Source organism: Sphaerodactylus townsendi, linkage group LG08 (assembly GCF_021028975.2).
Source record: "Sphaerodactylus townsendi isolate TG3544 linkage group LG08, MPM_Stown_v2.3, whole genome shotgun sequence".
NCBI classification, from domain to species: domain Eukaryota; kingdom Metazoa; phylum Chordata; class Lepidosauria; order Squamata; family Sphaerodactylidae; genus Sphaerodactylus; species Sphaerodactylus townsendi.
The window spans coordinates 24,314,545-24,330,525 of NC_059432.1; the positions used below are offsets into that span (position 1 = coordinate 24,314,545).

The following is a 15,981-nucleotide window of genomic DNA, read 5'->3' on the forward strand; positions in this document are numbered from 1 at the left end:
TGTAGTTCCTGAACATCTGGAGAGCCGCAGGTTCCCTACCCCTGTCCTAGAACAAATCAGCGCGTTGCACGTTTCCCCCCATGCATCGGTGTTTCCCCCCATGCATCGGGGTGGGGGAAGGTTATTACTGGGGGACAACACTCATGCTGCCCAGTGCCAGATCTGTCCCCTATTCTGCGACTCTGCATAGTTTTGGTCTGAAGACAAAGACAAAGAGACACACACAAAGTAATACAGCTCTGAAGCATTTATTGAATAGATGAAGAATAATACATTTGCTGAAGAGTCTGGCATTGCCATTATATGCATTTAAAATATACTGAACATTTGAATCATTAATGTCCCCATTTTCTATTGAACATCTGCACCTCTGTAACAACAATGATAAACCCCGCATTTTAATGGGGAAAAAAGAACAACTTCATATGGGTGTAACATAAAGTAATTGACTTGTGCAGTATTTAAGCTAACTGATATGAAACTTCATTAGTTTTTTTCTTGGTATCACCATTTGAGATATATGTCACTATGAAAATAATTGTTTTCCATTCCCCTTGGCATTATTACTACCATTATTTTAAACAAAACCAGTTCTTTGCATTAGATATCACATTTTTTTTCAAGTAACCATCTGCAATGTCAGTTGACCCAAATTTTGTTTTCAAAAGTGTTTTCTGTCCTTTTAAAAGAGGAGTGACAGTGCTTGCTATCCTTTGCCATGTTCACATTTCGCTGGCACAACAGTTCCCTGAGGAATGGTAACTACCACTTTTCCAATACCAAATACGTGTCCTGACAAACCCTCGGCAACATCTCTGCAGCACAGTCATAACACTGTGTTTTTAGTGCTGTCAGTTGTAATGACAAGTACAGGCCACCTGTAGTGTTCCTTGGCTGAAACTACACGGAAGAGCTGAGCTACTGTACTTCATTTCTGAAAGGTACTCCTGGGCTATACTGGAGTTCTGATATACAATATGCCACATTTCATTCCGCTCTGGGCTGCCCATTGTGTTGGTAGTCGTGGCAGGAATGAATTAGTTAAATAACATATGAATTTGGATGTAAACAAATAGACTTGTTTATAGCACAAACTGGCTTCTGTCAGATGAAAATTAAGGGGGAAATATTAAAACAACACCATACAAGTAGGAAACTCTGGCAATTCATCTAGAATGTCTTTTAGCAGAATTAATCACAAATTTCTAATCACATAGTATTGTCTGCTCATACGATATATTGGGATGAATCTCGCAAACATGAGCCAGTATAAAGTGTTATGCCACTGAAAAGAATTGAATTGGATTGTTTTTATGGTGAATGTCCCAAAATGCTGCCAATTTTTGTTTTTTAATGGCTGAAAAGAAAGATTTCCTGAACTTTGCAGACATGCATCTGTGAATGTTGACTATCAGATGGCAGTTTAAAAAAGAACTGGTACATACCTGACTTCTTTGACGCATACACAAAAATGTGTGGAACATTTAGATTTGATTCTTAACACTCACCAAATTTTGTGCACTCACTGTATCATTTGCATGTCTCAAATGATGCTCTCAGCAGATGACATAAATCACAGGGGCTCTTTGAGGAGTAGCCTTTGCAAAAAATTACCTCCCGCTCTTTCCTCTACAAGAGTTTTAATTTATGATGTATGGTGTCTCCTAGATTTTACTTGGTCAGCCTAAAATCAAAGCATCCCACCAATCTTTACCTTAAAAATCCACAGCGACCACAATTTCTCACACATTCCAGAGCCATTTCTATATATTTGATAAAGCTCAAAAGAACATTCAATTCCACCCCAAAGTTCTGTTGCCTCCATAGTCCCTTTCCCCTCTTTAAAGGATAGAAATTTTGCTGCAGTGTAGGCAACCGAATTTGATCACATGGTGATCAGGTGCTAGAATTGTTAAGATATTGGCCTCATTGATTCTACTGCACAGGATAAATGTTGTGACATTCTAGCACGCACTATTTTGCTAAATTTGACATCAGGCTCAATGCTAGTTAGCAAAGATGGAGCTCAGTTGCAGTTTGTTTCATTCTGCCACTCCATACCAAAGACCTTTGGGCATGTCATGCTGAATTGATGAGCGACCTGAACTTCCTATGAATGTACTCTTTCAAAAAGTTTTCCCAGTCTATCTCCTCCCCTCAGTTAAAGAGAGAAGCCAGTGCAAATATTTTGACAACATGAAATCATTAGATCTCCAAGGGTTTAGATCCTTCAGTCACTTTGATATGAGTTCAAATGTATGCCGATTAACTTGGGGCAGGGTTATGGTTTACTGCTAGTGCAAAAGGAGAGAATACTCCAGGATTTGGGTTTGCAGTAGAATGCAATTAATCTGAGAGAGAATTGGAACTGCATGGTTCTTGGTGATTATAAATCCAAGTGAGTGATCACAGCTAATATGGACAGTGGTATTATTCTTGTGCTGTATGAATGGCCTTCATCAGACCTCATCTCCTGGCAGCAAAACCCAAATCATACATCATATCTAAGAGTTTAAACCCAGACAAAATGCTAGCATATATTCTTAGCCTTTCTGAAGACTTTGTTAGAATAGTGAATATAACAGAAATGTGGATGAGATATGCATTATCAAAAACTTTCCCCCCTTAAATGTATCTTGATTACCAATGCTGAAAGCTTCATGAATGCAGAATTCTATCAGAATCCAAAACAAAACTGAAAGATGTTTGGTTGGACCAGGTCACAGTTCTTCTTTGTTTCTCATCTAGAAGCACTTTCTCCTCGCCCATATATAAATTTATTTACAAAAGCCCATGAAACAAAAAACAATGCTATTTTTTGCTTCCAATCAGGCAGTTACTAAAGTGGAAAATAGAACCAGGAAAGCACACTTCAAAATGCATATAGCAATGGTAGCTGTGGACTTTATATAATATGTGCTTCTTCTTATGATTTAGGCTGTTTAGTTGCACATGTTCATGTCCAAAATGCATGCATGGTGTCTTATGATATGATTCAGTACACCACCAGTTCACAATTAATGGAATATAAACACACAAATAAAAAAGTTATGATACTGTATATAGTGGTTCCTACATACTATGTTTGTCCAGCGTTGAGTTCACCGGGTTTCTTATTGATGTGCACTCCAGTTAAATTGACCTTCCAGTGGGGTTTTTTTTTTTTTTTTGCATTTAGATTTGTCTTGTGTTTCGTGACCATCAGCCACCTTTTCAGGATAGTTACATTCAAAGTCATATGGCTTACCCTCTTTCAGAATTTATCACAGTGTTGATACTTCTGCTGCTAGCTCTCAACCAAACATCCAGAATTCTTCTCATTAGCTGTTTTAGGCACAATAGCTGCTTAACACTGAAGCAGTGAAAAGAGAAAAAACATTTCTTCTCTTTGGGATTGAAAGCTAAGTCTCTTTCGTGTATAACATTTCGGGGGAAAGCAACACAGTACTGAATTTACTGCACTGCATCTATACCACAATGATCCAGTAGTAGGATGCTGCACCAAGGTCTTATACATTACTCACAGGAATTCCAGCAACAGTAAACTTACTAAACAGATACAAGTTGCTTGTAAACCTTGAGTCTCCTGGCTTGTACCTTCCATTATTTTTCACAGTCCTAATGTTTTTTTGCAGGTAGGATTGGAACCAGCAGGGTTTTGTTTTGTTTTTAAAGTTCTTCACTTTCCACCACAGGCTGGGATGGTGATGAAAACCGTACTGGACTCTCCACAGCAGAGAAAGCAGAGAAAATGTCAAGTCCTTGCCCGGTTAGATTTGCATATCGAGTGCCACCAGGGCGAATCTTTATTGGCTGAGGGATCTGGTGATGCCATTGGGCTGAGGCGACAAAAATATATAATCATGGGACACAAACCTCAAAAATTTACAAAATTTGCTTTTAATCATATTTTCAAACTGTGATAATGTCTACACATAATTCATAAGTGCAATCCTAAGAACTGGAATGATGGTGGGCCTGTCGCATTTGCCTTAGACCAAATTAGTTTTTCTCAGCTTTTTCTCATGCTACATTTATTAGGCAGAGTCTAACTCAAACTAAGCAAAGTACCACTGCCTTCAGATCTTCTCCCTTAACACGAGCACAGCTGCACATGAAAATTAAGCAACCACAATATTGTTCATGGTGGTGGCCGTGTTAGAGCCCCATCTGGGGGGAGGGGGGGAGATCTGCCTGTGAGAGCGATGAGTGACTGCGCCAGTGGATTCGCCCTACCAGGGGCATTTATCCCAACTGAAGGACGATTTCATTGGCCTGCAGTCATGGCGGCCCTCCCTGGCACTGAGATGTGTTGCCAGACACAATGCCAGCATCTCAGTGCCCCTGCCACTGCTGAGGGAGGAGCTGTTACTCCAGCAGCCAGGAATGCAGACTTTCGCCAACCTTTTGGTGGCGTAAGTCTGATAAACCCAATGGGGGCTTCTCAGCGTTGGGGAGGCTTTCATGCTTGCAACTGCGGCTAACCACGTGAAGTCTTGGATGGCAGTGGTGCTGTGTCTGCCCGTAACAGTAGAAAAGAACAAGAGTCCAGTAGCACCTTAAATACTAACAAAATTTCTGGCAGGGTATGAGTTGTTGTGAGTCACAGCTCACTTCTTCAGACAGGTATTTGAAGAAGTGAGCTGTGACTCCCAAAAGCTCATACTCCGTCACAATATTGTTAGTAGCATCCTTGGCAATATCAGCATCTTTTGCACTATCAGAGACGATACCGGACACTTCGTTTGGTTTGAATGTGATAATATATGATCTAAGAAGCAAGAAAAGGTCTCTCCCCGCTCAGGTATTGAATTCATTCAGGGCTGTTAAATAAACAGGTGTCCAGAGAAACCTTAAAGAATAACAACCTTTATACCAGCATACATTTTTGTGAGTCACAGCTCATTTCTTCAGATGCATGCTGTGGCACCTTCAAGGACAAATGAAGGTTTTAAAAAACACAGGCTCATTCCGCACATGCACAATAATGCACTTTCAAACTGCTTTCAGTGCTCTTTGAAGCTGTGCGGAATAGCAAAATCCACTTGCAAACACTTGTGAAAGTGGTTTGAAAACGCATTATTTTGCATGTGCGGAAGGGGCCACAGAAGAGTTCTTAAAGAAACAGTAGCCTGGGATGCCTTAATAGACCCACACATGGGGTTCCTCAATAGACTCACACACAGGGGCGTACCTAGGCAAACTAGTGCCCGGGGACAAAACCTGAGTTTCACTGCCCATGTATACCTCGCCCCACCATGACTCCGCAAAACAATGATTTTTTGTACCAGCTCACAAATCACCTCCCACTCCCATCAGAACATACATGGCTCTCTACCCACCAACTTTTTTCCTAATTTCCTAATCACAACAACCCTATGAGGTAGGTTGTTAGCCCGAGAAACAACTCCAAGCCAGCAAGTGGGCTGAAGGGCTGTAAATCTCTCACAAATCACCCCAGCAAAACATTTACCAAACAAGTGTCAGCATCATCTCACACAAAACACCTCCAGTGGAATCCACTTTCACTGGTGTTTAAACCAGGAGCTCAGATTCTTTAAATCTACCTAAAGGGAGAATCTGGGGTCCCCTCGTTAAAACAAATTGAAAGTGATGCTTGCTTAGTGGGATTTTTCCCCACCCCTGAAACAGCATCACGTTTGAGGGTTGGAGATTCTGAGAGAGTTCAAATAGCAGATTCGGCTGGAATTGGCAATTTGGGGCAACATTCAGACAAAAAATTGTCTGATTAATGTCCCGCCCAAAATTCAACAAATGCACGCAAAGTATTTAAGTTTTGGGTATTTTTGGTGGTTAGGCTCAGGAGCGATTTTTACACATGATTTCAGCATCATCCAGACTTCCTGATGATAAGCCATCTTTAAAGTTTGGCGATAATGAAGCTCAGCAGTTAGGCGGACGCTCAGTTGAATGTCTTCCTCACTGTTAATGGATAATTTCGAGATGGGGCTACCCATTTGAGGGACCATAACTTTGTCCCTGAACATAACTACCAATCTTGGTGGTATCATAAGATTAGTTAACAGATGATACCTGAAATTTTGGTGTCACTAGCTTTAAAAAAACACATCCCTTCCAGGCACCCCAAGAAATTTGCCCAAGACTTTGTTTTGCGACTTGCTCCATTGTAGCTAATGGGGAATTTCTGAGGCAGGCTGCACATTTTGAAGATAGAGGCTCCAGACTATCAAGGGTGCTCCAAGAGGCCTTGAGTAAAAACATCGAATCTCGGTGAGCGTTGCTGCTGGGCAGAGGGGGGGAGCTGAGAGAGTGCTAAGAGAACTCAGCCGACAGGCTGCAGGAGCCGGGGAAACAAAATAAGCCTTTAAATTCATAAAATTGAACCCCTGTGGCTGTGCTGGGTCTCCCAAACCTGGATGCCATTAATAGAGGCCCTCCTAGAGCCAGAATTCCTGAAAGTCTGGTGCCTCTATCTTCAAAATGTGCAGCCTGCCTACACACTCTCAGAAATTCCCATTGGCTGCCAAGCAATGGAGCAAAGTCACTGCAAACAGCAATCTTGGGCAATTCCTTTGGGGTGCTCTGGAAGTGGGGTGGTATTTTAGTTAGTGATTACCCTTCAGGGTAATTCGTTAACTATTCATATGATGCCACCAAGTTTGTGAAGAATTAGAACTGTTATGGTCCTCAAAATGGGTAGCCCCCATCTCCTGTTGGGGCTTCCATTGAAAACAATAATGGGGATGGGGCACCCCATTTGGGGTCCATAAATTTGCTTCCCCTGAACCAAACATCATCCCAAATTTGGGTGGTATCATCAGGACAGTCTCTGGATAGTACCCTGAAAATCTGGTGCCGATAGCCTTAAAAATGCGCCCCCTGCAGGCCGGAACGTGAAAAAACACTTTAAAAATGTAAAAACACACAAACGACCCTGAAATGTTACTTCCACGCGACTAAATGGGGCCCGGGGACAAAGGGTACCCCCTGTCCCTAGGCAGGAACGCCACTGCTCACACATGGACAACTGGTTCTGCAATTCTATTTTAAATGGAAAAACTCTCCACAAATCATGTCTGAAAACAGAAAAAAAAATGCAGAAACTTATGCGGGATTAATTCAACTATGGTATCCCCTAGATTTCCCATTAAACCAATATGAACAAATCATGGTCATTCCAGCCCAAACTATTCAGCAGAACCAGTTTTTGATAACCAGCTTTTGAAAAAGGGAAAGGTGTGACTCAAAGGAGCTTTCCAAAGAAGCAGCATGAGTCACAATGATCAATGGCTACAAAGTTCACACTGGCAAAGTACATCAGTTCTACTATTTTATTGCTTAGACAATAACCACTTACCGTATATATCGAGTCTAGCAGTGCAGGAAACAATACCAGCTTCATTTTTTGCAGACAAAGTGTACCAACCAGCATCCATTTTCTTGGCTGGCTGAATCAGAAGGCAAACATACCCAGTAGCATCTTCATGCATACTAAAAACAAAACAAAAAAAACCCCAAATGTTCTCAATATTTTAGCCTATTAGCTATTAGGTTTGACATAACTCAGGTCGGTATATTAAATTATGGCCAAACAGTACTGCTCTCCAAAACATGTGTGTGTGTGTGTGTAACTTTGTGATGTTGCTTGTTTTCCAGTAATTCTAGTTCATCCTAATTTCTGAACAGAGTATGTTTGAGTTTGATTTGTACCATATGTACATCTCTAATAATTAGGGCTACAAAATGTTGTAGTTACTAAATGTAAATCAGACAGTGTCACTGATTAAAAGGTGTCCCTTCCAATTAACCAGGCTACAGGGAGGGGTTTTTTTTGTAGATTATTAATATTTTCAAAAACAGAGCAGATGGTAGTAACGTCTAAAGAAGAAGCATTCCTTCCTGAGTCTGATTAGACAGAACACCTAAAAGATGCTTAATGCAATACATGTATGTATTAACAGACTAAGGATGGTTCTTCCTTTGGAATATTTTTGCACCTAAGCACAATTAATTAATTTTTTAATCAATTAAGACTTGGAGGACAACTCAAATAAGGTTAAGTGAATATCTGAGCTACAATAGAGGTCCTCATCAGAGGAGAAGGTAATAACTGGTGGTGGTGGTGGTGGTAGCAAGCACCTTCAAGGCACAGCTGATTCATGGTGACCCGATTTATGGTGACCCTGATTTATGGTGATGCTCAGAGATGGTTTGCCCTTGCCTGCCTGTGCTTAGGTGAAGAGAGTTCTGAAGACCTGTGAGACATGGTGAGGCACCATGTTGAGGAGTGGGGAACTGAACCCAGTTGTCCAGATTAGTCTGCCGCTGTTAACTACTACGCCACACTGGCTCTCTCATCAGAGTAGAATGGAACAATTATGCCAACAAAATAGAGGTACCTACTCTTAAATCTATCTGAAAATACATTGGGACTATTCAGGAAAAGAGATAAATTCAGCGACAAAGTTTCTATACCAAAACCACTTCCTAGATTCCTTCAAGAAATTGTGTTCTGTGCAGGTAAAAACTCTTGTGCAGGGATCCTTCATGCAAGTACAGGTGCTGCATTTACATGCTCTGAGGAGCCACAGTGGATTGTGAATTGCATGCCTATGCAATGATTTTCATACATGTCCACTTGAGGTATGCACCCTACACATGGGATATAAACAAGGCATAAATCCTCCTGTTCTCCAGCCCCCATGGGGATCGATTAGACTAACTGGATAAGAAGGAGCATGTGTAGCACATCGTTCCTATGGACTTCTCACAGAGGAACTACTATTCCATTTTCAAAACACTTAAATCTTGCAAATACCTCACTCTTTCTCGGCTGGCAGGAATGGTTTCATTGTCCTTTTTCCAATAAAAGACTGGGGGTGGCATTCCAATCACTCTGCATTCTAATCGGACCGGGTGCCCTTCTGGGACTCCACAATTCTGTAACTTCTCCAGTATCACTGGAGCTTTTTTAACTTCCTTTGCTGGAAAAGAGAGAAGAAAAAGCTGGCGTGAGTCTTCTTGTGGTGAGTTGCACTCTGTCAACAGGAATGGTATAATTCAAACTTGAGAATACAAGAAGAGCCATGTTGGATCAGACTAAAATCCCACCGAGTCCAGCATTTGGTTCACACAGTGGCCGACCAGCTACATCCAGAAAGCCCCAGGTTTGTACTGCCCAGGGGAACATATGGGGTCAAATGTTCCCAGACTGCAGCCACTTAGCCTCCTCCTTCCCCCCAAGTCCATTCACTGACTTCAAGACTGAGTCCATACACTGACTTGAAGACCTGGTCATGGTGAAGGTGGACAGCCGCTTATACAGGGGTGAAGTGGGAAAGAAAACTCAGATTTTGCACTGGCATATCCTGAGATATGCCTCTGGAAAGCCCACAAGTAGGATGACAGCAAAGCATAATTCTACCATGTTTTCCACACAGTGGGGGGGATCCAAAAATTTTAGTAACAGGTTCCCATGGTGGTGGGATTCAAACAGTGGCGTAGCGCCAATGGGACTGGGTGGGGCACGACGGGGGCGTGGTTGGGCATTCTGGGGGCGGGGCATTAATAATATCTCTGTTACTGTAAAAAACTCTTACTATAAAAAAAAAGTTCCTGATTTCCAGCTGGTATTTTTCTGTCCATAATTTAAACTCATTATAGCAAGTCCTATCGTCTACTGCCAACAGAAACAACTACTTCTCCTCTAATTGACTGCTTGTCAAATACTTAATACTTTCAAATACTTAATTTTGTTTCTAGAAATCAAAAGAAGGATACTTTCCTTAAACAAGGAACTTTACCATATTTCTAAAACATGTTTTTAAAACAGCCCAACAGGGAGAATTATCCCGTTTTCTACCTTCGCTAACCAGCCACATAGGAAACAAGAGTTTTTATGATTTTTGGACCTAATGGAATTTCTAACGGAAAAGCAGACCCAATTAGTAACTCCCTCTCGGCACACACAAATAATTAGTAACCCACTCTCGGGAACTGGGGAGAACCTGCTGGATCCCACCTCTGGTTCCACATCAACTGAAATAAAGAGGCACGCTTCTTCTGGTGGTACTATAGGAAGTAGATATCTAGTAGCCCCAGTAGCTAGTAGCCCCAGAAGACTCTAAAAGACGTTTGTGTGCACACAGGGACGTAGTGTGTGTACATGCTTACACCTGCATATGTGTACACTGGAGACTGGTCATGGAAAACACTTTCCTTAATTGTGGAAATTTGTAAGTGGAGTCTTAAGCATTTTAAGCCTCTTTGCATACTTCCTACTAATATCAGCATACTGTTTATTTACTGAATGGATATTCTGCCTTTCTTAAATTAAAATCTCAAGGTTGGTTCTGTGAAATTCTTACCAAATCCCACTATGTATCAACCATCCAATATGAGACAAAACTAAAACATCAGCAAGATAAAATAAATACAATCAGCAAGATAAAATAAACAAAGCCCCTTTGTATTCCAATCTGAACACAAAAACTTTCACAGCGGTTCTTTATTGAAAAAGAAACTTACCTACAACACTGAGATCCAAGCTGAATGAATTTTGTCCTGTTTTGTTGGTTGCAATGCAAGTGTAAATCCCAGCATCGTTTTGCGTGAGGGGATCGATAAGCAGCGAGTGCACGCCAGTCTCTCGGACCAGCATCTTGTGAGTGGTGTCCGGCAGCACGGGCCTCCCATTCAGAAGCCACATCAGATCCGGAGGGGGTAAGCCACTCACCTGACAGAGAAGAAAAGAAGCTACAGGCAAGTGACAGGATGACTGATGTATCTATCACTTTATTTTCTGATGCAATATTTTCAAACCCTTCCCTTTGGCAGAACAAGTTAGAAAGCAAGAAGACTTGGAAGGATGATCCCTTGACACAGTTAAAGAAGAAATGAATATTTTAAAAATGCACTTCACACAAGAGGGTTGAATCCTTGTAATATTTGTAATAAGTATGAACCAACTAAAATCTACTTAAACTTCCTTTATCTGTGTGTGCTTTTTCCACATAAAGAAAGGGTGTAAGGTTAAAGATCTTTCTGTCCTTTTGTGTCACCTCTTGTCTGTTCTTGGACTGATACTCTCAGGTCTAATTTCCTCCTTCTTGTTGGAAGTCTCTTCCTCTCTCCTTTCTTAGCTAGTTAGCTAAAGGCTATCAGCTTTCCTGTCTGACATGAAGTTCCTTAACAAACATTTCACGTTATCTTTAATCAGTGAGTCTGCTGCTTCTCTGAGTAATTAGCACTTTGACGGCAGCAACAGGGTAAGCGAACACAGCAAAGGGCACCAAGTACCTTGCAATCCAGTCTACAAAGCCGTCCTTCATGAGCTACCATGTCCCCAGGAGCCTGTAGAAAATATGGTCGGAAAAATCGCTCTTGTACTGGCTCCTTATCTCCTTCTGGTACACGGGTCCTTCCCCTGCAACACAAAACCCTGTACATTTTAGAGGGGGATTATTAGGCTAGAAGATCTGGCTTCTAGACTAGTTTGAGCCTTCAGCTGGGGGACCACATGTGGAGTGCTGTCAGTGACAGTGTGAAGTTACTTCCAGGGGAAACTTAAAGTGACATCACACCTCTCTAGGAATCATTAGAAATTCTATGGTAAATTCTGTGGTGGGAATATCAGGTTACTGGCGGGAGGTCTCCTGCTGGCAACTATCTTTCTTATATTCGTTTAGAAATCTGAAAGCTGCTGCTGAACTCATACTGACTTCTGTTTCGGAATGCACCCATGCTTACCTCACAATGTATATGCCAAGCATTAGTTTTGTTTTTTACCTGTGAGATTGGTTAGCTGTTGTCAATCTACCACGCATTGGAAGAGTCTGCACCATCAAGTGGCCAGAGCAGCTGATCCTCCCCTGTCAAATAGTAGAGAAGGTAAGCATAAACAAGGCACATCCTTTTTGCAAACAGTAAGGGAAGGCTGTTGTCTCCAAAGTCTCTGGCTGGCCAATGAAGGAGAAAGGATGCGGAATGTGATTGCGGACCTTTGGTCTGACGTCTTATACCCGTTATATTTGCCCTGTGCGGAACCCACCTTTGTTGTGCATGCAAGTAGACCTTTCAGTCAGGCACATAGGTAAGTGGGGGGGGGGGTTCAAGGGGTTCAAACTCCTCCCATTGTACACGGAATACTTAATATAATGGCCAGAGGTGTATGGGGGGGAAATGGCGCCCGGAGACAAACCTTCTCCAGACGCCCCGCTGCCCCTGGCCTCCATGCCTATAAATGCATGTCTCTGGAAGCTGGCAGTTGCTTCTGCTCTCCCTAGGCTCTGGAGAGGGCAGAAGTCAGGCTGCGGGGGGTGGGGGGAGGGGAAAGTGCGGCTGCGTCCCCCTCCTTGGAGGCTGCCTCTCGCCCTCCTCAGGGCCTGGGAAAGGCAGAAGCTGGGAGGGTGCCAGGGCAGGGTGTCGCACCCTTGGGCTCTCTTGGCCCCGCCCATGTCATTCCCATGATGTGGGCGGGGCCAAGGGAGTCCGAAGACCAGTGTTCAGGCTTCCTTGGTCCCACCCACGTTGCTCAGTCACCAAACCCACCCCATTAAAAAATCTATACCCACAGGCTTGCTTTCAGCGTACACACACTTCTTAAGCTTGTGGGGAGAAAGCACATTTTGAAGGGGAGCAGACCCGTACCTGTGGATTAGCAGCCATGAATGTATAGTTTCCATCATCATCATTTGTGGTGGCTTCAATATGTAAAGAGCATGTCCCATCACCCTCTCTGCTCATTTTGAAATGTTCATTCTTCTTTGAAATCTGCTTGCCATCTTTAAACCAATACACCTAAAGAAATTGTTTTTTAAAAAGTAGTTCAGTGTCACGGTTGTGGGTCAAACCAGACAAGATTTTGGATTGCTTTTTAAGAAAATGGAACTTGCGGCTGCAGAAAGGGCTCAAGAGATTGCTTAAGGCAGGGATCTCCAACATTTTTGAGCCTGAAGGCACATTTGTAATTCTGATAAAGCTTGGAAGACACAGCCACAAAATAGTTGCTGCAAGGGGTTGAGTCAACCACAAAATGGCTGGCATAGCTTACCTTCAGAAACATGTTGAAGATCCGTGTGCTATGGTTGCAGCTGCCGCCAAAGAGCTATTTTTCAAAATCTGCACAGCCAATCAAATCTCCAGTGGAGAATCAGAAATCTTAGTGGGCAAAAGCCCCACCTGGCCCCACCCACTTTTAAAACACACTTGACAGGTGCAGCAAAGCTGTCAGCGGGCCATACAGCCCGGAAACCACACAGCACCCCAGTGATTTTGGCCGTGAAAGCCTTTGACAATATACTAGATACATGGACACTAGAAATGACTGGAGATGGCCCAGTTTTTTCTCATGTCTTCTTTCTCCTTTACCTTAGGTATAGGGATTCCAACAATTTTGCTAGTGAATGTGGCAGGATACCCTTCCAAGACCCGGAAGTGCTTGAGTCTCTTGTCAAAGATTGGGGCAATGCATTTGCCAGTTGGGATCTCGTCATGCTGGATTTCATCATCTGATTCATCCACCGGGGTACGCTCCAGGCGAAACTCTATTTCGTTCATCAAACGTTGCTCAAAGCTGGAAATCTTGTATTCCTGCAAAATAATTTTGGAAGGCATGTCTAAACGTCTTATCCCAAAACTGTGAAATATTTTGCAAGTATTTTCTTAAATCAGCAGCTGCCATAATGACAAATTAGATCAACTGTGAGCCTTCTCAAATGTAATAAATCGAGAAATATGATTGGACAAGGATGGAGCTGTGTGATCCTCCCCACTGGAAGCCCCATCTCCGGCCCCTTTCGCACAGCACAGGGAGAGCAGTTTGCAGGCGGGATAAAGTAACCCGCTCTCCTGTTTTCCCATTCACATGCCTCTGTGCAGGCAGCAATTGTTCGTGCAGATGGCCAGAGATGAGCAGTTAAAACAGTAAATAGGTAACACTGTTAGGTAATACGAGTGGAAGTGAAACACATACACACTTTGCCGTGTGAGATGTCAGGTGGGGTTCCCCCTCCTCACACACGGGTAACTTTCACTCTCTGTGCCTCACCCACTACTACCACACAACACACATACTCTCATACACATCCAGCTCATCCTCACACACCTCACTCTGCCCTCCCTCACATCCAACCACCACTTACCCACTTCCTCACCCATATTCGCCACAACTCTCTTTTACTAAAAACGAGCTGGAGTTCGCCTTTTTCTTCTAAGAAAATCCACAGGGTAGGGGCAAACCAACACTACCGGCTCCGCTTCTTTTGCACGTGGCCCTTTAAGAACCCAGGGAGCTGGCCTCGATCTGAGCGCCTCACCACCCTGCCTCTGCTGCCTGACTGGGACAGCCTGCGTGCCCCAGTTCTGCCTTACCCAAGCCAGGACTGTGCGTGTCAACCAGCCTCATGGACAGTGGGATTCGCACTCTGGACAGTTCCACTGTGGAATGTGAAGGGTTACCTTATACTAAAAAAACAAGACAGCACCATATAACGATGTGCATTGAAAAGGGAAAGAGGGATTCCATTTGACCACCCCAAAAGGCTATGCTGGGGATCATTGGACCTACATGAACATCTGTGTGGGTTGCAGACTGTGAAGAGAAGGACAATTGCCACAGCAACGCATGGCCGGGTCCGCTAGTATATATATAGGAACACTTATATATATATATATATACACACACACAGAGGCACTAAAACTGCATGATGAAGCATCAGTTTCATAATTACCAGACATACCATACACATACCCACCAGGAACAAACTGTCCTTTTAACTTACAGGGAAATTTCACAGTGGGCTGCAGCTCCAGGGGCCCATTGGTGGCCAGGAATAATCAAAACCAACCTCAGCAATTCTGCCTGAGTCTCAGGGGCCACTTGGACCACCCAGTCCTCAAACCAGCCATGGCAGTTTGTGTCAGCTTGCCAAATGTCTCTCCTGCACTGCTTCTAGTCTGAGGAATGATGCGGTGGATGAGCTAATAATGCCTATTGTTGGCCTCTCTTAGCTGAGTGGCCCTGCAGTGCTGGCTAGTAGCACACTGGGGCAACTCAGCTTGATTAGGCCCCTGGGCTGTTTATACTTCCCTATCCATTCCTTGTACCCACACACTCTTCTGCCAGGCCAAACCATAGCAGGGTAAGTTATTTGCACACGGCTGTTCTTGAACAATGACCTTAGTTCATACCTTCCCATGGCTATGAAGAGGTGTGTCCAGTCACTAGATGGGGCCACTACCCTTTCTATATCACAATATGCCAATCTGCACCATGGCTTTCTACCAGCTGGCAGGCAAACACGCTGCTAGAATTTCACCTTGTTTAGTTTTCTCTTTCATGAAGCATGTCTCAGCAAATTGCTTTACCAAATGGGCCAAATTCCCATCTCAGTTGCTTCTGAAAGCTGTTACATAATGTGTTTAAAAATAGAAGGGCCTGTGCGTTTGAAAGTTAATGGCCGAAAAGTATTCCATGATAATAATAATTTCCAGGAAAAAAAGGGTCAACCATTCCGTTTGGTGTTTTGCACAGCAAACTTTTAGAACTGTCAAACAAACATTTTTTCTGGACATGGAGATAATGCTGGACTTTGGAATCCTGAGCTGAGTCATGCTTTACAAATGAACCTGAGATTCAATGGCAACTATATGCATGAGAGCATCAGTTGTGGATAATACATATATTATTCAACTGGAGACCTATATATATTCCATCTGCCATTTCTACATATTTTCAGGTTGCAACCTCTCGGCTGGAGATTGGAGGTGGGGGCAGAGCCTGAGTGGGGGGTTAATAAGGGGAGGGAGCTCAGCAGAATAGCCTTACCTTGACATTCAACCACTTTCTTTTAATACTTTTGATGTGCAATCCTAAATAGAGTCATACTTTTCACAGTTCATTGAAATTAACAGGCTCTGAAGGTGTAACTGTGCTAACTGTGCTTAGGACTGCATTGTTAGCCACTTTCATAATATTTGATACTATTTTTCAATAAACAA

At 43.0% G+C, this 15,981-nt stretch overlaps 1 protein-coding gene across 4 annotated transcripts in view; it reads right to left on the minus strand.

Annotated features, from left to right (window-relative positions):
- Positions 1–232: 232 nt before the first annotated feature.
- MYPN (myopalladin) overlaps positions 233–15,981 on the minus strand; it is an 81,444-nt gene continuing 65,695 nt past the window's right edge. For all 4 annotated transcript variants that reach the window (XM_048506348.1, XM_048506350.1, XM_048506351.1 and 1 more), the window contains exons 14-21: positions 13,351–13,572; positions 12,631–12,780; positions 11,770–11,852; positions 11,281–11,407; positions 10,510–10,717; positions 8,801–8,966; positions 7,340–7,473; positions 233–3,839 (exon numbers count right to left, since the gene is read on the minus strand). In XM_048506348.1, the coding sequence (XP_048362305.1) occupies positions 3,670–3,839; positions 7,340–7,473; positions 8,801–8,966; positions 10,510–10,717; positions 11,281–11,407; positions 11,770–11,852; positions 12,631–12,780; positions 13,351–13,572 (1,260 nt within the window). In that variant the 3' untranslated portion in view covers positions 233–3,669. The remainder of the gene's footprint in view (positions 3,840–7,339; positions 7,474–8,800; positions 8,967–10,509; positions 10,718–11,280; positions 11,408–11,769; positions 11,853–12,630; positions 12,781–13,350; positions 13,573–15,981) is intronic.